Source organism: Vanacampus margaritifer, chromosome 14 (assembly GCF_051991255.1).
Source record: "Vanacampus margaritifer isolate UIUO_Vmar chromosome 14, RoL_Vmar_1.0, whole genome shotgun sequence".
Lineage (NCBI taxonomy): Eukaryota > Metazoa > Chordata > Actinopteri > Syngnathiformes > Syngnathidae > Vanacampus > Vanacampus margaritifer.
In genome coordinates, this window is record NC_135445.1 from 3,318,138 (window position 1) to 3,340,558 (window position 22,421).

General features: G+C 45.6%; 1 protein-coding gene and 1 long non-coding RNA gene across 2 annotated transcripts; one reads left to right on the forward strand and one right to left on the reverse strand.

Moving 5' to 3' along the window:
* The first annotated feature begins 599 nt into the window (after window positions 1-599).
* Window positions 600-22,267, forward strand: pitpnm2 (phosphatidylinositol transfer protein, membrane-associated 2). Its single transcript, XM_077585318.1, has 27 exons — window positions 600-855; window positions 6,622-6,760; window positions 9,432-9,646; window positions 9,865-9,986; window positions 10,044-10,277; window positions 11,061-11,405; window positions 11,898-11,993; window positions 12,093-12,197; window positions 12,272-12,336; window positions 12,460-12,544; window positions 12,662-12,815; window positions 13,705-13,894; window positions 14,043-14,162; window positions 14,246-14,457; window positions 15,240-15,415; window positions 15,561-15,731; window positions 15,823-15,939; window positions 16,112-16,273; window positions 16,337-16,546; window positions 16,923-17,071; window positions 17,205-17,321; window positions 17,386-17,502; window positions 17,578-17,726; window positions 18,648-18,797; window positions 19,150-19,333; window positions 19,433-19,561; window positions 19,722-22,267. The coding sequence occupies exons 2-27, from the start codon at window positions 6,683-6,685 to the stop codon at window positions 20,091-20,093; spliced, it is 4,224 nt and encodes a 1,407-aa protein (XP_077441444.1). The 5' UTR covers window positions 600-855; window positions 6,622-6,682; the 3' UTR covers window positions 20,094-22,267.
* On the reverse strand, window positions 13,808-19,315 carry LOC144063608 (uncharacterized). Its single transcript, XR_013296607.1, has 3 exons — window positions 19,172-19,315; window positions 14,026-14,412; window positions 13,808-13,942 (listed from the first exon to the last, which is right to left on the reverse strand). It is a non-coding gene; the product is annotated as an uncharacterized LOC144063608 (long non-coding RNA).
* Window positions 22,268-22,421: the final 154 nt, after the last annotated feature.

The window sequence follows — 22,421 nt, forward strand, 5'->3', positions numbered from 1 at the left end:
ATACATACACACACAAATGCGCACACACACACACACACACAGTCAAACCCGGATATTCGCAAGGGATAGGGTCAACCCACAAATAGTGAAACTATATATTTTGTAATTGATGCCCACTGAAATGCATTGGAGCAAAAGAGAACGTTTGTAGAATGGATATGACTGGTGGTGACAATCAATAACAAATATTTACAAAATACTTCATACACACCAGAAATACGGATTAACTGTACTGTATAGTGTGCAAGATCCCTGCGGATGCTTTGCTAGCTAGTCGAAGTGGATTCGAAGTTTCCCTTTGGCCAACCAATCGGAGATTCAAAAAACTGACGATGACGTCATTTGTGGACGCTCAATGGCGGAAATTTCAACCTGATTAAAAAAAAAAAAGGCAATATCGTTTTAGTTACATCAGCCAGCACTACTGAACAACTTTGTAACACATAGATTCTATGTGTTCTATGTCAAAGAAGCTGTCATTTGATAAGCCCCCAAAATGTACTCAGGTACGTGCTTGCAATGCATCATTATCACGCTAGAGGTCACCATTTCCTCTTTTTCACCTGCTCTGTGATGTCAGCGCCAACCTGAAACTGACGTCACGGACAGACAGACGGACGGACGGAGAACACCAGAGTCAGACGACGACACCCCAGATCGTAAGATGGGGCGCACCGACGGGACGTGCAACGTCCTGTGAGAGGCCAGTCCGGAAGACGGAAAAACCCTCTTATCTACCGGACGTCGAACCTCCGCGTAGCCGACGTCGGCGAGCCGCCATGCCGCACCACCGCCGCCACCGTGGCGGGGAGAAAACAGCCGCCGATTGACCGTCGCCGGCCGGCCGAGCCTCAGGTGAGCACCGCCGCCCGAATCCATGGATGGATGCAAAAGTGACGCATGACGTCAACAATTTGGGCTCGGTGATGGGAAAAGCACATTCATACAAAAACACGTACACACAAATACACACAAACACGAAACAGTCAGACGCACTGAAACGCACATCTAAACACGCACACGCGTTCGCATTAAACCACATACACGCACGACACATGCATTCACAAATATGAATTGATGCACAATACAAACACAAAGATACGCGTGTACGCAAAAAAATACACGCACACACAGGCACGTGCACTCTCGCAAATATATACAATCATAAATAAACACACATAAAATTTTAATGTACACACACAACCACAATACATGCAAATAACAACACTAAGAGATCGAGCGCTACACGTCGGGAAAATGCTGCGACCCTGTGTCATGTTTTGAAGCGTACTGTATTATTTGTTATTGAACCACAAAAACATGGCGCGATTGTCCCAAAGAGAGGGAATGGTCAAGAATAAGGAAAGTGTGTTGATATTTTTGAAGAATCGGCGCACCTTTCATCGACATCATATGTGCATTTTGGTGACGGAGACTCTCCACGCTTTGCTTTTTAGCCACAGATACAGTACATATGAAATTATAAAAATGCTTAAGTATTATTAGCTAGTTAAGTAGTATTAGAAAAGGCAACATGTATCCTGGTAATACTGTTTCAGTGTTTGTCACCATGCTAGCAGTTAGCTCGAGCGGCGACCTGGCTAACAGATGAACTGGCGTCAAATCACATCGTGGTAAGAAAACGATTCCCTTGCGCGTTAGCATGCTGGAATGCTAACAGTGAGCCCGGACGCTAACAATCTGTAGCATCTTCTCAAGACGTCCGATGACGTCACCGCCGGAATAAGAATTGTGGAACGGTCATGTGTTAGCATGCTAGCGGTTAGCCGGCGCGCTGTTTTAATGATGTGCGGCCTATCTTCATTTCTTGGTTTGATGCCAACCAGAGAAGAAGACGGGAGCCTGGCAGGATGTGATTACGGGGCCCAAAGATTGTGTTTGGGCTAATGAATGCTGTTAGGAAGTAGCCACAGCAGAAAGAATGAGTCACACTATTGATTACTATTACCGCACGCACACGCACACACTTTTCCTCATGTTCGTGTGAGCCGCATGCATATCAATAACAGTACAGTAATGATGATGATGATGTGTGTGTGTGTGTGTGTGTGTGGGGGGGGGGGTTAATGCGGGGGTGGGCCTGTCACGGGTTGCTACGTCACTAGAAGCTATTTTTAGCTGGGTAAACACAGCATGTCAATGAACAGTGCGAATAGACACACACACACACACACACGACCTTTGAGGATTCTCGTAAATGGGGGACTTTATTGCGGTTGAATTAGGATTTTTTAAAAAAAATTTTTACTACAACTTCATTTTTTTGTTAAGTAGTTATTTTATTTTTATGAAATGACATGTATTTTCAATACATTTTGATTTGATTTTTTTAGATTGTTCCCCTTCAATTTCAACTTCATTATTTTTAAATGATGATTTTACTCTCGTTAAATGACAACTTGCATTTTAAAAATTTAGTTCTTGATGACTTTATAATTATTATTTATTTATTATTTATTTAAAATTTAGTTCTTGATGACTTTATAGTTGGTAACGATTGAACAATTCTTGGTTGATTTTTGTTCAAGTTGTCATTATTTTAAACTTGTTGAATAAAACCTTTCAATTATTTTCTCCTAAAATGACAACTGCATTATTAGAAAATTATGGACTTTAGTGTTAGCTCTTTGACTGCCAAAAACGTTAAATAACGTTTCGTAAAATCCTATGGAGGAGTGCCAAAGACGTTAAAATACGTTTTTTTTTCAAAACAGGTGAAACTAACCATTTTCTATTGTTGATTACTCAAAAACGGAATAAGGTAGAAACAAACTTTTTTTTCTGATGAAAGGTGAGAGTCCAATCTTTCATTTGGTAATATGTGTGTTTCCATAGTCCAAACACATAATTTTCTATGGACCTTGAAAGATCAGTCAAAATGCTTAAAATCGGCTGGCACCCACGGCATCCCTTTTCTGAAAACGTCTGGCAGTCAAAGAGTTAGTAAGTTAAAACATTATTTTGGTTAAATTGCAACTTTATTCTTGGTAAATTGCGATTATTCTTGTTAGACGACGACATTATTTTGTTAAACAATTTAACACAGAATTGTTAATCTCTTGTCAGAATGGAAGTAGTCTTGTTTTTTGAAGTGTGCGGCGTTTGGTTGCATCCAGCGTAATGAAGACGAGTCAGGTGAGGCCCGAGGACGCTTTTGTTGGCGTGCAGCCACGCGTGTGCGCTCGGGCCGCCGTTACTCAAAAGTCATTTTGTGCTTTAGTTACACGGCGAACTGGCCCCGCTTAGTCCGGGCCACAATTTCATTCCAAATGTGAACTATTTTCGCGTTTTTTTTTTTTGCTTTAAGATTTTGTGTTGATTCCATTTTTGTGGATTTTAGGTTTAATTTTAAATTTTCACTTTTATATTTTACTTAATGTTTTTTTTTTTTTTTTTAGATTTTAGTGTCACATTTCAAAAAATTTCCCCCATTTTATTGGGACCTTATTAACTATTTAATTAATGTATTTTTATTGTTTCACCGGTTTTGTAATCTTGTCACAATTATTACTTTACTATTATTGTTACTTTAACTTCCTTGTTTTTTTGTTTTTTTGACATTTGTACTAATTTTGATGATCAATATTATTAACTGTTCCTTCCTTTTTTTTTTTAGTTTTATGATTATATTTGACACATTTTACACTACAGTATTATGATTTTATGGAATCATTTTTATGCATGTTTTTCCCTCCACAATATTATATTTTATTATATTATTGATACATTTTTATTAATCAATATTAACAATGTTTCCATATTTAAAATGATTTATTTTTGCAGTATTTCCTGACTCTTTCTCCTAGTGGAATTCAAATGTTCAGTATTGGAGAAGCGTGACGGTGAACCCCCACCATGCCCCCCCCTCCCCCCGCCCCTCCCGTAGAGCTAAAAATAGCCTTTCTCTGTGTCGTCACATGAGGGGGGGTTGTCGCTAGCCTCGGGTGCATCGGCATCCCGCCTGTCTCTTGTCAAATGTCAGCCAGAACATTTTGACCTCTCCGGGACGGCCGCTCAGGTCAGTGGTGTCTTGTTTTTTGGAATGACATCATTGTGGCGCGGGGTATCGTTGCACACCAAAGCTGGAGGATGGGATTGTATTGTTCTCCTCAAAGCATGGACCAGGAAAATTGCCATTTCATTTATTCTATTTATTCGCAAATAAATGGAAATGAGGAGAATAAATTCCCAATTTCATTAGAATAAAGTGTCAATATTCAGCAAAAATATTCCGTTTATCTTTTACAAAGTAAAATATAAAAGTCAGGGTGTTTGCGTTTTTTTATTTTAAGGGCAGCTGTCTTTGAAAATAGGAGTGTGTGTGTGTGTGTGTGTGTGTGTGTAAAGGTGTTAACGACATTATGACAAACGAAGCCGCAACAGAAACACATGTTGACGTGTGGACAGCTTGATTGTGTTAGCGCGTGCGTCTGGCCATGATCATGGCGAGCGTGTGCGCAAGCAGGGCGGAGCAGCCATCAACAAGTCATGGGTTACACTTGATGGGTGTGTGCGTGCACACCACACACCACACACACACACACACACACACACGCTCACACACACAAAGTACCAACATGAAGACGGTGGCATCATGCAACAGGAAGGTGTCACATACACACGTGCACAAAGCTCATTGTCATGCACAGTCGGCTGTGTGTGTGTGTGTGTGAGACACCTTCCTGTTGTGCCATAGCAACTTCATCATTCTTCAAACTTTATTCTCTTAATATTATTCATTATAACACACAATAGAAGATGTGCACTTTCTTCCTTTTTTTCTTCTAATATTGCAATGTTACCATATTAAACGGTACTGGGAATAACTTTCCATAATTAAAAATACAAAAAAAAAAAAAAAATTAATTGTCACGTTTTGGCACTGACACACACAAAAAAAAGCTCATGAAAATCTGTCAAGAAATGAGCACGTGATGACTTCATTTCAATGTCCGTGCATTACGTTTGATGGTATCGTCGCCCCTACCAACATGGCCGACGCGTGCACATGCGTATCTCGTCTTCATAACTGTGGCGTCTCCGTCCTAGCTAGCCGCTAAAAAGGCGGCGCAACGCTGTTGTGCCGCGGCTTCGCGAATAAGCTAAACTCGCGACAAGTATCATTCAAATAAGTACAATAAAAATCCTTTATAATTGTGCTCCCAGTTCATTTGAAAACAGTCCGGCCGTACATTAACTCGATTCGCTAACACAAACGGGACGGGGAGGGGGGGGAGCAGCCCCGACTCGCTGCATCACAACAAATGTCCACAAATCAGGCGAAGGCCTCGTACGTTTCCATGGCAACAGAGCCTGAGTGAGTGGGGGGGGGGGGGGGGAGCGAGAGAGAGACGCCACCAGCTTCTAGGTATTACATTGCTGAGAAACGAGGAGGAGGAGGAGGAAGAAGAGGGCGGGATGCGGCCCGACATCAGGACCGGGAATGTTTGCCGGCGCGTTGCCGTGCTAAGGTGCGATGCTTTTTAACAGTGGATAGCCACGTGCGTGTGAGTGTGCAAGAGTTGTGCATTTGTCTATGTGTGTGTATTTGTGTGGGTTCAATTGTGTGTGTTTGTAACTTTGTGTGTGTGCTAAGTGTGTCTGCTAGCGTGTTTGTCTGCGCGTGTCTGTGAATTTTTGTTTATTTGTATGAAAATGCTATGTTTTTAGCATTTAGCTTATGACTTTGCAGTCATGGACTCACTATTGGGAGAAGTGAAGCCACTGGCGGCCATCTTGTGTTGCCACCCACTTAGCCCGCCAAATTTGAATACTGTACATTGGTTTCTCTGCGGTAGAAATGACCACGTAGGACATATTGTTTTAAAAATAAGTCTGGGAGAAGCGCTATATGTACATTTCATCGCAAAAAAAAAAAAGACTTTAAATGTTCTCTTCTAAGGTGCTAGTCAAAGATCGGGGGAAAAAATTGCAATGAAATGTAAATCTTACCTCTGTGAGTCACAATTCACGATATTGAGAATCTGAATGGTCGATGCAATCAGTGAAGTTTGCTCTCAAGGATCCTAACATCAAACGCACACTAATTAACAGTGTTTTCAGTGAAAAATAAATAAATAACAGATGTTGTCAGTAACAGTGGCAACGTAAGATGGCCTTCATATGTAAGTCTGTGTCTGCATACGTTTGAAGGACAGTGAAAAGTTGCACAATTCAGTTTGCACTTAAACCATTGTCAAGATTTCACCCGGCAACAAAAAACGTGAGGTCGCTGTCGTTCGGTTCGAGCATTTATCGACTCCTTTTCCCCCCTTTCTGCCTCCCAGTTTGATTTCCCACACTTGTGCTGCTGCTCTTGAACGTAACGTGGCGAGCTTCGTCCTGGGAAGACGCGTGTGCTTGTACAAGTGTGTGTTTGTGTGTCTTTTTAAAGCCGGGGTCAGGTCGTCGCTCTCGACTCTGCGTTGGCCGCGCGGGGACGAGAGCGGGAGCGGCCCGGCTGGAGGATTTAGGTTGCCGGGGGATTTGCGCTCAGAGGATTACCTTGTAATAGATCCGCAGGAGGACGCGCACAGGAAGTGCGGCGCGAAGGACTCTGCATGGCGCCTCCGACCGACCGTCCTTTCGTCTTCCCCGCAGGCGCCTACCATGACTCGGGTCCCGTTTTTCCTGACGCGCTGACCGTGGTCCGGGTGCCGCCATGCTGATCAAGGAGTACCGCATCCCCATGCCCATGAGCGTGGACGAGTACCGCATCGCTCAGCTCTACATGATACAGGTCAGTACACAATTAACGTCAACTGGAATGCAGATTTGCATCATGTTGTGTAGTCGAGTCATGTTTCATGTCGATACGCATAAAGTACTAAAGGTTTGGGCCAGGCCAGCTGATTTGTATTTTTTGAGGCTGGTGCCGATTTCGTTACTTGGCTGAATAAAATCCAGATAACCGATTAATCGGCCGATCAACTCAGCCATTTTTACTGATGCAACCCTCTTCGCTCCCGGCTGTTTTACTGGATTTTGATAGATTTTGCAAGGCCCACACAATATTGTGTCTTATTGCTATAAAAACATGGAATCTACCAAAAGAAAGATTAGAGTCTCTTCTTTCATCTAAAAAAAAAGTTTCAGTCTTGCAGCCATTAGCATTAGAATATAGCTAAGTTTTATCATTATTCATAAATCTGTTGGTAAATGAGCTTTTTTTTCTCAACATGGCCCTGGTTGATCTCTTTTGCTCTGCTGCCACCCGATGGCCGTTTTTGCAATAACTAACAACAACAACATACAAAAAACGTATAAATACGTCTTTGGGACACTTACAACATTTAAAATAGAATGTATTTATATGTTTTTGGGAGCAAATGAGTCAATTTCAAAATATGTAATGAAAAAAATAATTTATCGGTTCATAATTTAATTTTTTTATTTATTTTTTGGGGCGGAAGGCATGTTTGAATGTCATTATCTTTGTCTTATGCAAAAATATTTTAATGTGATTATTTTTTAATTGGCCCCAATAATCTGATGATTTTTATTTATTTTTTAACCGATTTTAAAAGAGCTAATTTTGGCCAATTACATCAGTTGACCCTAGTACCATAGCTAAATCATATTTAATGCACAAATAGGTATCGGTGCTCACGATTTTTTGGCCGTTTAGCTGTTGTTTTTTACAATTATTGACCAAAAATATAAAGTGTTGGAGATAAACAAAAAAAATCGAACAAAACATAAGTACCTAAATACAAAAAAAAATTAGGCAACGAGTCATCATACCACCCAAATGACATTAATATACATTTCATTAGCAACACACTAGTAATGCACTCAGCGTTAAAATAAACCTAAAATTCATATACTGTGTATACTTGGACACATCGGCGCATACGGGAGGATAACGAAGTAAAAAATTCACATGGAAATCATTCATCATGATTTCCATGTGATCAATCATTCGTCAACCGGGAATGTCAGCATCAGTGGCAGCCGGCAGGTTTTGGCAACCATCACAAGAAGCCACGACATCCATCATATCAGCCATGTATCATAATTAATATACTTTTAAAGTACAATCTTGTCATCGTATTTAATTTTCCAAATGTTGTATGGAAGTTAAGTGCAGGCAATGTGTTTACAGGGTGTGTGTGTGTAGTAATTAGTGCCTCAGTGCGGAATTAAATAAGCCTTACGCCCCCCCCCCCCCCCACCCCTTGCCGTCGTCCCCTCCCCCTTTTCCGGCCCAGCGTCACAGCCGTGTGCCGGTTGCCCCGGTAACGGGTGACATCACGCGCACCATCATTCGTCTGCCGAGTCCATGTTGCCATGACAACAGGCCGGCCAGGTTGCTGTCATCTCAGACTGGGTTAAAAAAAACAAACACACACACACACAAAAAAAAACCCCGAAGCTCTGGCTTTAGCGGATCCGAACGCAGCCACCATCTGCTGCTTGCCTTCGGAGCGGGGTCGGGGAGGAATTCTACTTCCTGTCCGGCGTTAACAACTAGAGGATGACCGCTGGGATGCATTGTGGTATTCATATGCCATGGCATCATACAAAAAAAAAAAAAAAAAAAAAGGCGGTCTAATAATATCACGTGCAAAGTCCAATTTTTGTCTGGCCGTTATGTTTTGGGCTTAATGTGTTATTTCATTAAATAATTACATATAATAAATGGGGGGGGGGGGGGGAAGTATTTATTGTACTAATGTAAAAAAATAAATAAAATAAAAAATATATACAAACAATTTAAAATACTGTATACCTTTACAATTGCTATTTATTGTATTAAAAAAGTATGTTACTCATTTTATTGTATCGTTTACCTAAAATAAAACTAATGCCATGAGAAATATTAATCGTATAAACAATTTCAAATAAAATAATTGTAATGTTTTTCATTTGTTTTCATTTATTTATGATATAATGATTAAATGGAAAGTATTTACGATTAACATTTTATTTATTAAATAAATTGGTTAATTCATGTATTGATAATAATACAATTAAAAAAGTATAATACACATTTTTACTAATTTATTTTATACTAAAATATTTATTAAATAACATAAGAGTAAAAAATACCTTATACATTTAACTTTTATCTATAAAAAACAAATGACTTGACATTTCTAATTACATTAATTATTGTAAATATTGAAATAAAAATACATATACATTTAAAATGTATTGTTTATTAAACGTGTTAATTTGTATAACGTAATAAATGTATTTAATGTAATAAATAAAAAATAATCAAATAAAAGGAAATACATTTAATATTTATTTATTTATTTTAATAATTGATTCATGTATTTATTGTAAACAAATATTAGATTTAGTGAAACACAAAAATACATTTATTAATTGTGAATAATAAAATGAAAAACGAATGCCTTTGCATTTCCTGTAATTAACAAATGAGTTCCTGTTGCGATTGTCAGAAAAAGAGCCGCGAGGAGAGCTGCGGCGAGGGCAGCGGCGTGGAGATCCTGGAGAACAAACCGTACCAGGACGGGCCCGGCGGCTCGGGTCAGTACACCCACAAGGTTTACCACATCGGCAAGCACATCCCGTCCTGGTTTTGCTCCATCCTGCCTCAGGCCGCCCTGCGCGTGGAGGAGGAGTCGTGGAACGCCTACCCGTACACGCGCACCAGGTGGGGCCACGCTCCCCCCCCAAACCCACTTTTAGAAGCATAGTTTGGGACTTGTTTTTTCCCCTCCTCCTCCCTGATGTTTTTTTTTTCATTTAAGAAAACTGCGGCGCTGTCTGGTGACCCGTCGTGCGTCCTTTCCGATCTTAAATGTTTTCCTTGACAAATAGTGACGGACTTGCTGAAAATCCCTTCAACAGCCAGCTCTCGTTATGCCACAGGTACACGTGTCCATTCGTGGAGAAGTTTTCTATCGACATCGAGACGTACTACATGCCCGACACCGGCGACCAATTGGACGTCTTCAGTCTGTCCTCCGCCGAGAAGAGACAAAGGACAGTCGGTAAGTGGCAAACGTTGCCGAACATCCGTGTGAAGTCGCTCACCGACGTCCCCGCAGACCCCATCGACATCGTCAAGGACTACATCGCGCCCCACGAGTACCTGGCAGAGGAAGACCCCCGACTGTACCAATCGCTCAAGACCCGGCGAGGCCCGCTGTCCGAAGACTGGATCGAGGAGATCAACCGGAGTCCTGGCGACCGCTCGGTCATGTGCGCCTACAAGCTGTGCAAAGTGGAGTTCCGCTACTGGGGCATGCAGTCCAAGATCGAGCGCTTCATCCACGACGTCGGTAGGAACGGAAACACTTCTTCTGACGCCGTTGTGGGCGGGGTCACGTCCTACAATTATCGGGCTTCTGCTCTACCGGGAGCGAGCGATCTGCCGGTTCAGTGGAACAGTGGTCCTCGAGGACCGGTATCCAGCCTGTTTTCTATGCCTCCCACAGTCAACACAGGTGATTCATATCATCAGCAATCGTTAGAGAAGGCTGATAACGATCTCCACCTGTGTTGGCTGTGGGAGACATGGAAAACAGGCTGGATACCGGTCCCTGAGGATCGGGGTTGAGGACCACTGGAGTAGACGAACCTGCGGATGAAGCCAAGGTTTTTGCTTTCTGGACCTGGGTTTGACACCTCTGCTTCTGCCACTATTTATCATGAAGTAGTGGTAAAACCAACCCGGATTTCAGCCCTATTGGGTCTAAAAAACATTAAAGAGTCATGCAGCATTTTTTAATTAAGGCTCTAGCTCCCTCGCGGGTGTCATTTCCAAGCTAATGGAGCAGCAGCTGTTCCATTTCTGGCACCAAACCGGACTCTATTCTCTCTTTAGGAGCGTTTGCCTTCATGTGAATTCATTGCGCTGACTCAGCTTCTGCGTGTCCCCTTCGTCCCGTCAGCCTAAGTGAAATTGGCTCAAAGCAGCTTGTAATTCCGAACCTTTTACAAGCGCCATTAATTACCCGGCCAGCAAAAATCTTCATTTGCCCAAAGTGCCGCCGGCCCACGCGGGAGCGATGCCAAGCGAGATGGGACCCGCGTAATTAGACTTGTCGCCGATGCCCTCGCAGGTCTGCGCAAAGTGATGGTGCGAGCCCACCGCCAGGCGTGGTGCTGGCAGGACGAGTGGTACGGCCTCACCATCGAGGACATCCGGACGCTGGAGCTGGAGACCCAGCTGGCCCTCGCCAAGAAGATGGCCCAGTACAGCCTCAGCGATGAGGGCGGCCCCGAGACCAACGGCTGCCCGGCCCCTCAGGACCAGGAGCGGGAGCAGGAGCCGCGGGCCGCCGCCGGATCCGCCGTTGAGGCCGAGGCCGGCGGAGTGAACCCGGGAGTGCTGGACAACCGGGGGGAGCTCACCAAGCAGTGGTCCACGTCGTCCAGATCCTCCAACAGGTCGTCCAAGAGAGGAGGTACGCGGGTCCATCCTAATCTGGTTTGTGGTTCGAGCCACTACTTACTTTTCTTTTTCTACAGCAGTCTATTTAGATAGTCGACTAGTCGGGCCTGAATTTGTTGCGCCTGCTGCTGGTTACTACCAGGTTCAAACTCATTTAGCTGATTTAGCTAACAGAGCTAAACTGATTGCTACAGCCCAAAATACTCTGTAGGCCTTGACATAGTTAGCGTACGGATAGCATTCTAGCTAGCAAGATAACAACAGACGCTTACCTTGGAGTAGACAAAGATTAGCCTTCTTGTTTTTGAAGGATTCAAACGATTGCATGGACGGATGCGTAGGTTTGTCCACAGCCTGATTTCCAGTGTAGACGTAGACGGATTTGCCGCTCTCAATCGCCAGTAAAGCGGTGATGTCATCGTTCAGCTCTCACCGAGGCGTAGCGCGTCGACGTTAGCGTCGTGCAGACGATATGACGCCCGGCTGCTTCCGCGTCTCCCTGCAGGAAGTCCTTCTCATCACAGCCTGAGCGAATGGAGGATGCAGAGCATCGCGCGAGAATCCGACGACAGCACCGACGACGAGTTTTTCGACGCGCACGGTGAAGTCCTGCGACACACACCTGCGACACACACCTGCGACACACACTCAAAGATGAAGGACAAAGTGACAACCTGACGGCGCTTGACGTGTTCTTCAGACAGTTTCTCTGACGGCGAGGAGGCCTTCCCCAAGGAGATCACCAAGTGGAGCTCCAACGACCTGATGGACAAAATGGAAACCATCGAGGCGGACGAGGTTCAAGGTAATGCGGCGGCCATCTTGCCCTTGTACGCGATGTGTCTGCGTCGCGTGTGACGCGGGCCTTTTGTGTCGCAGAGTCGCTGTATCCCGAGTCGGGCGGGGAATTTGGCGTCATGACCAACGAGGAGACGCACGCCGAGGTGTCCTTTACGCCCTTCTCATGATACCTAATGAAACTCTCTAGCTTTCACAAACAACCCAGGCTAAACTTAGCTCCTCCCCATATAACCAAACTCAATAACAAATGGTTATGCCTCCCGCAGGTGTCCCAGCAATGCCTCCAGCCATCCAAAATACACGTGCTGATTCTGGTCCTGCATGGGGGGAACATTCTGGACACGGGCTCAGGTACAACATGGACTAGCATTGATGAACTGTTTGGCGCTTTGCTAGCATTTAGCTAGCAGCCTTGAAGGGAAAGGTATGTGGTTGCTCTAAATAGACGACATGCGTGTGTGCGTGCAGGCGAACAGAACAGCAAGCAAGGTGACGTCAACACGCTGAGCGGCGCCTTCGAGACGGTGATGAGGGTTCACTACCCGGCGGCGCTGGGCCGCATCGCCATCCGCACGGTTCCGTGTCCCGCTGTTTGCGTGGAAGCCTTTTCGCTGGTGTCCAAGTGAGTTGTGGGTCTTTGTGCGATGTTTTTCCAGCAGAAAATAAATGGAGGCTCCACCTCCTAATTTCGGGCCACCTCTGGATGAAAAACCTCTGACATCTTGAAAAGTGGTGAAAAATTGGTCACTTTCTTTCCAAACAAAAGAAATACTGTACATTTTGCACTCCCCCAAAGTTGGGAAAGAAAATATTTTTTTTTTGTCAAAACTTTTTTTCCCCCCAAGGGAAGTTGGATATTTTTTCTGGAAAAAAAAAAAAGCCACAAGACTTTTGCAAGAAACATTTTGTGTTTAGGAGCCACATGTTATTTTTGCCTTACATTTGGAAAAAGGGTATTTTCTAAAGTTGTTCTTTAATTTTTTTTAAATAATGATAATGAGTTTTGGGTTTTTTTTGCAGGAAAAAATGTCGTGTGGGTTGTGCATTTTTTCCTATATTTTTTACATTTTCCAAGAAAAAAAATCGTCTTTGTCCAAAAAGTTTTAAATATATATTTTTTTTAAAAAAAAGAACATATTCTGAGAAAATAAAAGTTGCATGTTTTGTTTCCAACAAAAAAAGTTACACTTTTTCTCTGAGAAAAAAACCAAACACTTTATTTACACTTTAGTAGAGGGGGAGGGGTAAAAAAAAATTCTTGGGGAGTTGTCAAATGTGAAGTTTTTTTCCCATATGGAAAAAAGTGTTTTCCCTTTAAAAGAAAAAAAGTTCAAATGATCCTAAATAGTGTCCTTTTAAACTGCAATTGCAAATTAACGCCAAAGGGTGGCGCTGAATCACAAACAGTTGGAAATTGCCCCTAAAACTGTTGAAGTGCGATTAAATGAAAACACTTACCTCTGCCTGAATTTGAGCCAGCAAAAACCCTGCTCCATGTCCTCCCTCCGCAGCTTGAGTCCGTACAGCTACGACGAGGGCTGCCTGTCGAGCAGTCAGGATCACATCCCGCTGGCCGCGCTGCCTCTCCTCGCCACGTCGGCGCCGCAGTACCAGGACGCCGTGGCCGCCGTCATCCTCAGAGCCAATCAGGTGTACGCCGACTTCATCAGGTCGCTGGAAGGGGCCTCCTTCAATGGGCAGGTCCGTTTTCAACAAGAAGTTGTGCATTTTTTTTCAGGGAAAATGGGTCTGTTATTTTGAGAGAAAAAAAGTTTATTTTTGGAAAATTGCGCATAAAAAAAAAAGAAGAGTAAAAATACTTGCAAACTTGCATTGTTGTGTTTTCCAGGTGTGTGTGATTGGAGACTGCGTGGGAGGCATCCTGGGCTTTGATGCTCTCTGCAGTAGTTCTGTTTTGGTGCTGGAAAGTCCAAACAGCAGCAGGCGGGGCAGCGCCATCAGCGTGCAGGTAGCACCCGTCATCTCCATACCTACACGGTTAGCTTAGCAAGTTAGCATTAACGCTAACGGCACGCGTTCCGTCCGCGAAAGGACACGGAGCTGCTTTCTCCCGGCATCGTCATCAACAGCGCGTCGCCGTCATCGCCGTCCCTGGAAGGAAGTCGCCACCTGAGCCGGAGTAACATCGACATCCCTCGATGCTCGGGTCCCGACGACCCCAAGAAGCAGCTGCCGCGCAAACGCAGCGACTCCTCCACCTACGAGTTTGACACCATCAAGCATCATCACGCCTTCTTATCCAGGTGAGGCACATTGACGGTTTTAGCTGTTTTTGTGTATTTTTTGAAAAAAATAATTTTTTGGGGGGGGGGGGGCAATTTTCCAAGAAAAAGTTTTGGCTTTGTTTTCTTATGGAAAAAAGTTGAGGAACGAAGTTGTTTATTAACTTGCCAAGAAAATAATGTGCTTTCACCCCTAAAATAAGTTGTGTTTTTTTATTGTATTTTTTTTAACAGGAAAAAAAACTTTTTTTCAGATTAAAAGCGTGTTGGTTTTTCTGAGGAAAACGTTTCCTGTTTTCATGGTTCAAAAAGAAAAATTGTGCAATTTAAAATTTCCCCTGAAAAAAAAAGCTGCACACATTTAACTCTTTGACTGCCAAAAACGTTAAATAACGTTTAGTAAAATCCTATGGAGGAGTGCCAAAGACGTTTGTTTCAAAACAGAGGTGAAACTAACCATTTTCTATTGTTGATTACTGAAAAACGGAATAAGGTAGAAACAAACTTTTTTTTCCGATGAAAGATGAGAGTCCAATCTTTCATTTGGTAGTATGTGTGTTTCCATAGTCCAAACACATAATTTTCTGTGGACCTTGAAAGATCAGTCAAAATGCTTAAATCGGCTGGCACCCACGGCATCCCTTTTCTGAAAACGTCTGGCAGTCAAAGAGTTAATAGAGAATATAGTCGTCTTTTCCGGATTTTTGTGTGGAGTCTTGTCCATATCAATGCTGTCACTGTTTCCAGCCGATTAATTAGTTAGCTGGATGAATTAATTTTGTTCTGTGTTGTTCCGAGTGCAGCCTGCACTCCAGCGTGATCCACGCAGAGACCTGCTCTCGCCGCTCCAGCAGCAGCACCATGCTGGATGGAGGCTCCCTGGGAAAGTTTGACTTTGAGGTGACGGACTTCTTCCTGTTCGGATCTCCTCTGGGCCTGGTCCTCGCCCTCAGGAAGACGGTGGTGCCCTCGTTGGACGGTGAGGACGAAATCTTAGCGATTCCATTTTCACAGCCTCTCATTGACTGGGTGTTAAACTCATGTCAAGCCAACAGGTGGCGCTATCCATAAGGTCTTTGTAGTGAATGCAATTGGCTGATGTTTTGTCTTCCGGGTGCGCTCAGTGACGGCGCTGCGTCCGGCCTGCCAGCAGGTGTACAACCTGTTCCACCCAGCAGACCCATCGGCCTCCCGCCTGGAGCCTCTCCTGGACAAACGCTTCCACGTGCTGCCCCCCTTCAGCGTCCCCCGCTATCAGTGCTTTCCTCTCGGGGACGGACACTCGGCGCTCCTGGGTGGGCTGCTTTAATCCTTAGTGTTTAGGTCCAATTTGACCTTGTTTATGGCCGTGCGTTTCCTTTTCTAATGACAATTTTGTCCCTCCAGTGGAGACGATGCAGAGCAACCCGCAGCTCCTGATGGAGCCGACACTCCATCGCAGTCAGGAGACTGGCGTGAATGAGACATGTATCCCCGTGCCCGTCCTCAACTGGCCGTCCTCCGGTGGGTACCCACCGCCTCCTCCCGGTGTCATGTTGGCCCGTGTTTCCGAACCTTTTATCGAGCCACAACTGACCTGCGTATCCACTTTTTGATGCTGTGCCAAGTAAAATCTGGGAATCGGAAAACCTTGACCTCACAGTTTAGTTTGGATGCCTGCTTTGTTTCTCCGCAGCAGACGGCAGCGCTCACATTTCAGTGGACACTGCGTACCCGCCCCCGTCCACGTCTCCTGGGGTACCGCACATCCGTTGCCACCGCCGAGCGAGCGAGGCCAGCCTGGCCAGCCAGGTGTCGGGCTTGGCAGACTCCTACGCCGCCTCTAACATCGCCAACAGTAAGTCGGCCTCCGCACTGTGCTCGGGACGCTCGCTTTTTTGATGCCTTAACGTCCTCTCAGCCGGCCGGGTGAAAAAAAGGCCCAGTCTTCGGCTGCCCATTATCTACCATAAACTCGCCTCCCGGACACCGTCGTTGCGCTCGTGCAGGAAAACCTGGCAGGTGCTCCCGAGAGCCGCCGAGTCGGAGCTCAGCTCGGACGCCGGCTCGGATTGCGTCACTGACCTCGCAGACGTCACCTCACCCGGGGCACTAAAGAACTTGGAGCAAGGTACCCTGGGATGTGTAGTGCGAGGACACGAGCTCCTTCCTCGACCCCCTGAGCTGTCCTCTTCCTCTTCTGATAGTCTTCCTCAATAGGCGAGGCGACACCTGCCGTCCTTTGGTGCCAGACTCGGCCATGACCTGTTCATCCAATCTCTAGTTTGATTGTGACTTTCTGTCTCTAGCGTTCCTCTCTTTGTCTTATTAGGCAGGAATTGGAAAGTCACTTTTCCACCAAGTCCTCTCCATAATCCAGTGATTCCAACAAGTCCTGAGCATCAATCATAAGAACTGCGCTCTGAACAGGACTGGACTTGTTAGTGGAAACATGGCTTAAAAGTCCGCTTGTATGTTTCCAACATCGTCTCATTGGACTCTTGCAGTTGCGTCCCGTTGGTGGGGCAGCAAGCGGATGGACTACGCCCTCTACTGCCCCAATGCCCTGACGGCGTTTCCCACCGTGGCCCTGCCGCACCTCTTCCATGCCTCGTACTGGGAGTCCACAGACGTGGTGTCCTTCCTGCTCAGACAGGTTGGTCAGGTCTTCTACGTTAACCCGTATAGAGGTGCTTGGATATTGACGGTCCCTCTTGGGGATCTTTAGACCCGAAAACACCTGCTTCATAAAAACAGCTGGAAAAAATGATGCCGTCATGCTTGCACAGGTTATGAGGCATGAGAACTCCGGAATTCTGGAACTGAATGGTAAAGAAGTATCGGAGTTCACACCGTCCAAGCCCAGGGAGAAGTGGTTGCGCAAACGGACCCATGTCAAAATCCGGGTAAGTTTATAATCAACCTTTTGACCCAGGACAACCTATGGAATGTTTTCCCCCTTCTTGTTAGAATGTGACGGCCAACCACCGCGCGAATGACGCCGTGTTCACGGAGGGCGGTGGCCAGACGGTGACCGGTCGCTTCATGTACGGCCCGCTGGACATGGTGACACTTACAGGAGAGAAGGTAAGCGCCAAAACGTCCATGGCGGCGATCTCCCAAGATGAGCTGGATAACGCCGTGTTTTTTGTTTTGCCGCAGATCGACATTCACATCATGACGCAGCCCCCCTCGGGCGAGTGGGTCTACTTCGATACGCAGCTCACCAACAGCAGCGGTCGCGTCTCGTACGCGCTCCCCGACAACAAGCGACTGGGCATTGGGGTCTATCCCGTCAAAATGGTGGTCAGGTACGTTGAAGGAGGAAGAATGCGACGTGTGAGGAATTTCCTCAGCTGGTGGGGAGCAGTGGGTCGACTGTCCCCGGGTGGAATTCCTTGGTAACACCCTGTTTGAGAGACAATGAATGCCAAGGAGCGGGCCGCTTCTGGTCAGAAGGCAATCAAAGAAATGACCTTCTTCCCGTTTCGTTCCGTCTTCAATTCCGCTTATCCGGGGTTGGGTGGCGGGGGCAGCAGCTTTAGGCAGGGAAGCCCAGACTTCCCTCTCCCCAGCCACTTCACCCAGCTCCTCCGACGGGATCCCAAGGCGTTCCCAGGCCAGCCGAGAGACGTAGTCTCTCCAGCGTGTCCTGGGTCGTCCCTGGGGCCTCCCGCCGGTAGGACATGCCCGGAACACCTCGTCCAGGAGGCATCTGAACCAGATGCCCCAGCCACCTCAACTGGTTCCTCGCAACGTGGAGGAGTAGCGGCTCGATGCTGAGTCCCTCCCGGATGACCGAGCTTCTCACCCTATCTCTAAGGGAGAGCCCGGCTACCCTGCGGAGGAAACTCATTTTGGCCGCTTGTATCCAGGATCCTGTTCTTTCGGTCACGACCCACAGCTCGTGACCATAGGTGAGGGCATGAACGTAGATCGACCAGTAAATCGAGAGCTTTGCCTTTCGGCTCAGCTCCTTCTTCACCACAACGGACCGATACAGCGTCCGCATCACTGCAGACGCTGCACCGATCCGCCTGTCGATCTCCCGCTCTAACCTACCCTCACTCGTGAACAAGCTAGCTCTGGAAAATGACCTTCTCCTTTTGCAAAAGAAAAGTTTGGACTCAGTCTCTGTTCTTGATCTTGTCTCCAAGAAAATGTTCTGCTGTTGACCCTGACAGAACTCGACTAACTTCACATCAAATTCTTTCCATTTTTCCTTCGACAAGGGGCGACCACACGTTTGCCGACAGCTACCTCACCGTGGTTCCGCGCGGGACCGAATTTGTGGTGTTCAGCATCGACGGCTCGTTCGCCGCCAGCGTGTCCATCATGGGCAGCGACCCGAAGGTGCGAGCGGGAGCTGTGGATGTGGTCAGGTAAGGACTGTTGTCCTTTCCATTTTCCGTTTTGTTCAGTGGGATGATTACGATCCCTCAAAGGGAAATTTAGAACACAGCTTGCCGTATATTATTTACACATAGCCAAAAATCAGAGGATGGCAGTTTGGTTCCCATTCTGTCCATTTGTTATTTCCTTCCGTTTTGAAAAAATAAAGTTTTTTTTCATTGTTTTAAATTCAGGTCAGGAATCGTCAACTTTTCTGCCAACCCTGTTAAAACGGATCTTTGACGTCTATAGTCGTCAATGGCAGTGAACGAGTGAAGGACATTAGAAAAACGTCTAAGTAAAGCGTGTATGTTGACGTGCGCATGTGCGTGGGCGTGTTAGGTACTGGCAGGACCTGGGCTACCTGATCGTTTATGTGACGGGACGTCCCGACATGCAGAAGCAGCGCGTGGTGGCGTGGCTCTCGCAGCATAACTTCCCGCACGGCGTGGTCTCCTTCTGCGAGGGCCTGGTTCACGACCCGCTCCGCCACAAGGCCAACTTCCTCAAGTGCCTCGTCGGCGAGGTGGGCGTGGAAAATTAAGAAAAGAGGACGGAGAAAATTAAGAAAAAGGAACCCTCTGAGAGGTTTACTTCCTCACTTACTCTATCTCGATGCTCTCAGGCCCAGATGAGGATCTTTGCCGCCTACGGTTCCAGCAAGGATATTTCCGTGTACGCCAACGTTGGCCTACCACCGTCGCACATCTACATAGTCGGAAGACCCACAAAAAAGATGCAACACCAGTGTCAGGTATGATCATTAGGGAAAACGTTAAGTATTTATCCACCAGTCTTTCAAACAAACTAAGGAGTGTGGCATGGTCCCCCTTCCGTTGAGACCACCATGGGGGGTCTAGAAACACTCCTGGAAGCGATATGATCTAAGTGACCATGATGGTTATCTATTCCAGTTCATTCCTGATGGCTACGCCTCCCACCTGTCCCAGCTGGAGTACAACCAGCGTTCCCGTCCCGCCAAGTCGGCCAGCGCCCGCATGGTCCTGCGCAAGGGCAGCTTCGGGCTGGGCGCCGCCTCGGGGGACTTCCTGCGCAAGCGCAACCACATGTTTCGCACCATTTCCTCGCAGCAGCCCGGGGGCCCGCCCTCCGGCTCGCCAAAGCCCCCGGGCCGGACGGAGCGAACGCAGAGCCAGTGCGAGACGGAGCGCGGCATGACGGCGGCGGTTGGCACGGCGCAGCGGAGCATGAGCGTGGCGGCCGGATGTTGGGGACGCAGCGGGAGCGGCAAGGAGGGAAGCGCGGGGTTATACGGCCACAAATAAGATGGTGCGAAAGCGGCTGGAGCCACCGTGATCTCAAAGAAGGAGTGGACTCAACACGACTGTGTAGCATGACTCTTTTACACTAACATTTTTATATAGGCTAGGAAAAGGAAGGTTTCAATCCATTCATGTAACAAGCCTTAAGCTAACATCATCATCCACAACACAAACACACAGTATACATTTTATACTGTATAAAAGCAGATCAACCGTTCAGTGTAACAACTCAGGTTCATTTCATATGACAAACATCGCCATAGTAATCCACTCTTCGTTTCCATTGGAAAGCAGTTGAGCATTTATTGCATTTCTTTTTGAGAAAGCTGTTTGTACGGTTTACTTTCCCGGGTTTTGCAGACTTGATTGTCGGGCATGTAAGCAAAATGTTTCTGTCCAAACCTCATTGTTCTTAATCAGCGCAAAAGCTTGTTTCAAAGGAAGCGCCCACCGTGCAGCTCCGATTATGGCCTTTTCACACTGCACTTAGCACCGTGCAGCACTCATTCATTCATTTTGTGTATGGCGGAGTGATTTCAGAGTGTTAACGACAATAGACCAACCAGCAGGAAAAGCCACCTTGTGGTTGGCTGCTTCGTAAGGATTTCCAAATATGGGCAAACTTGCACTGCAGTATCGGTACTTTTTTTTTTTTTAATATAACAGGCTTTGTTGAGCACCAGAATTATTTTGTCACTTTGTGACCTTTAAGATTTCAGAAGCTGAGAAAAGCAAGTACTGATCAGCTGAAAATTACGCGATTGGATTACTACTATAAGGCCAAAAAGGGGCACTATGTTAGGAAAAACGTTACAAGACCGAATAAATGCTCAAACTGTTTTCCAAACTTGTTTCCGCCGACCTACGAGACACACCATTGCCCCGAGTGTAACATACAGTATGCTTATTTATACATACAAGACTTCCATTTTCCTTCAGCGTGGCCAACAAGGCCTTAAGCATGTCACCGTTCACAGCGCTAAACCCTTTAGAGTGCTTAGCTTTGCAATACCTCTCATCGACCTGCTGGTGGCGCTGTGGTCCTCCTATGTACTGCTGCTGCTACTGCTGCTGCTGCTGCTGGGAGTTTCTACTTTTTGCTCCTTTTTCAAAAATATTTACCGCTTGAATGTTTAACGTGTGTAATTTTCCAATCTTTTTCCACGTGGATTCTCGTGACAAGCTGGCACCATGACGTTTACATGCCTCGCCAATAGGGGGCAGCGTAGCAAAGTCATGTGATTTATCATCAGAAAAGATTACAAATTTCAATAATATTTCATGCAAGGATAATATTGTCATGTCGAAAAAATGGCACAAAGATTTGTTGACATCACATACCAGAGTTAGACACGTTTCCGAAACTTGTGTCACGATGCTAGGTTGCTGTCTTAGCATTGCTACGTGAATTTTTTAAATAAGCTCATCAAAATAAATGTCAAGAATCAAGGCAGCCAGCACTTAAAATGTCATACAAATTCACACTGTTTACGTATTTGGCTCGGTTCTGCCGTTTTGCTTAGCAACATTGTCTAGACATGCTAACAATGGCAATTTTGGGGATTTGTTTGCCTCGTACAGTACGTTGGATTAAGACCGCACTTCCGTGGCGATGTTTGCTCCTCAGTTTGGTTCCAAGGAGCAATGCGGCATTACAAATGGACCTGGTGCTAGCTTGTAACGAAATGTATTAAAAGGCCTTAAAAGAATAAAGGGACGCTATCGCTAACACGCCAGTGCAAAAGCCAAATGATCCTTTCACACTGTAGTTAATCAACTGCGTAACCTCCCTCGTTGAGAAAAAATACTTTAACTCTGTAGTGCATGTCTTATTTATTTATAGATTCCATTCATTTCAGGGGATTAAGATAATTATGTAAATGTGCCAAATAGTGGACAGTACATATTTATTGTTATTTTAGAAGGAAGGGGGCGCTATTGTACAGTGTTATTGGACTTGGAAGAAAAAGTGATTAATGCTGCAAATGAAAAGGAGGCGTCATTGTGGTCAAAAGAAGTCGAATGTGTCACACGGTGTACATACTGTAAAGATGTATAATGATGATGTACGGCTGACTTACCTGCTCCAGAGTTATTTGTTTACCTAAAAGATCACCATGTAACCACGCCATCCTTGCATTTCAGGTGAAATATATATATATTTGAAATATGTAGCATCCTGTTGTCAGTCGTCAAAGTCATTGGAGACACATGCGAATAAAACAAGGGTGGGAACATTTGTGAGCTTAATGGCCACATTTTGATTTTTTTAAACATACTTATGGGCTTGGTCATTTGAAGATTTTTTTTTTTTTTTTTTACAAAAATAAA

Bases quoted from the DNA above. Each gene is read 5' to 3' on its own strand.
- pitpnm2 (XM_077585318.1), top strand. From the start codon at position 6,683: ATGCTGATCAAGGAGTACCGCATCCCCATGCCCATGAGCGTGGACGAG. The intron at 12,337-12,459 runs GTGTCCTTTACG...TGCCTCCCGCAG, and splicing joins ACGAGGAGACGCACGCCGAG to GTGTCCCAGCAATGCCTCCA. The intron at 19,334-19,432 runs GTGGGCGTGGAA...CGATGCTCTCAG, and splicing joins TCAAGTGCCTCGTCGGCGAG to GCCCAGATGAGGATCTTTGC.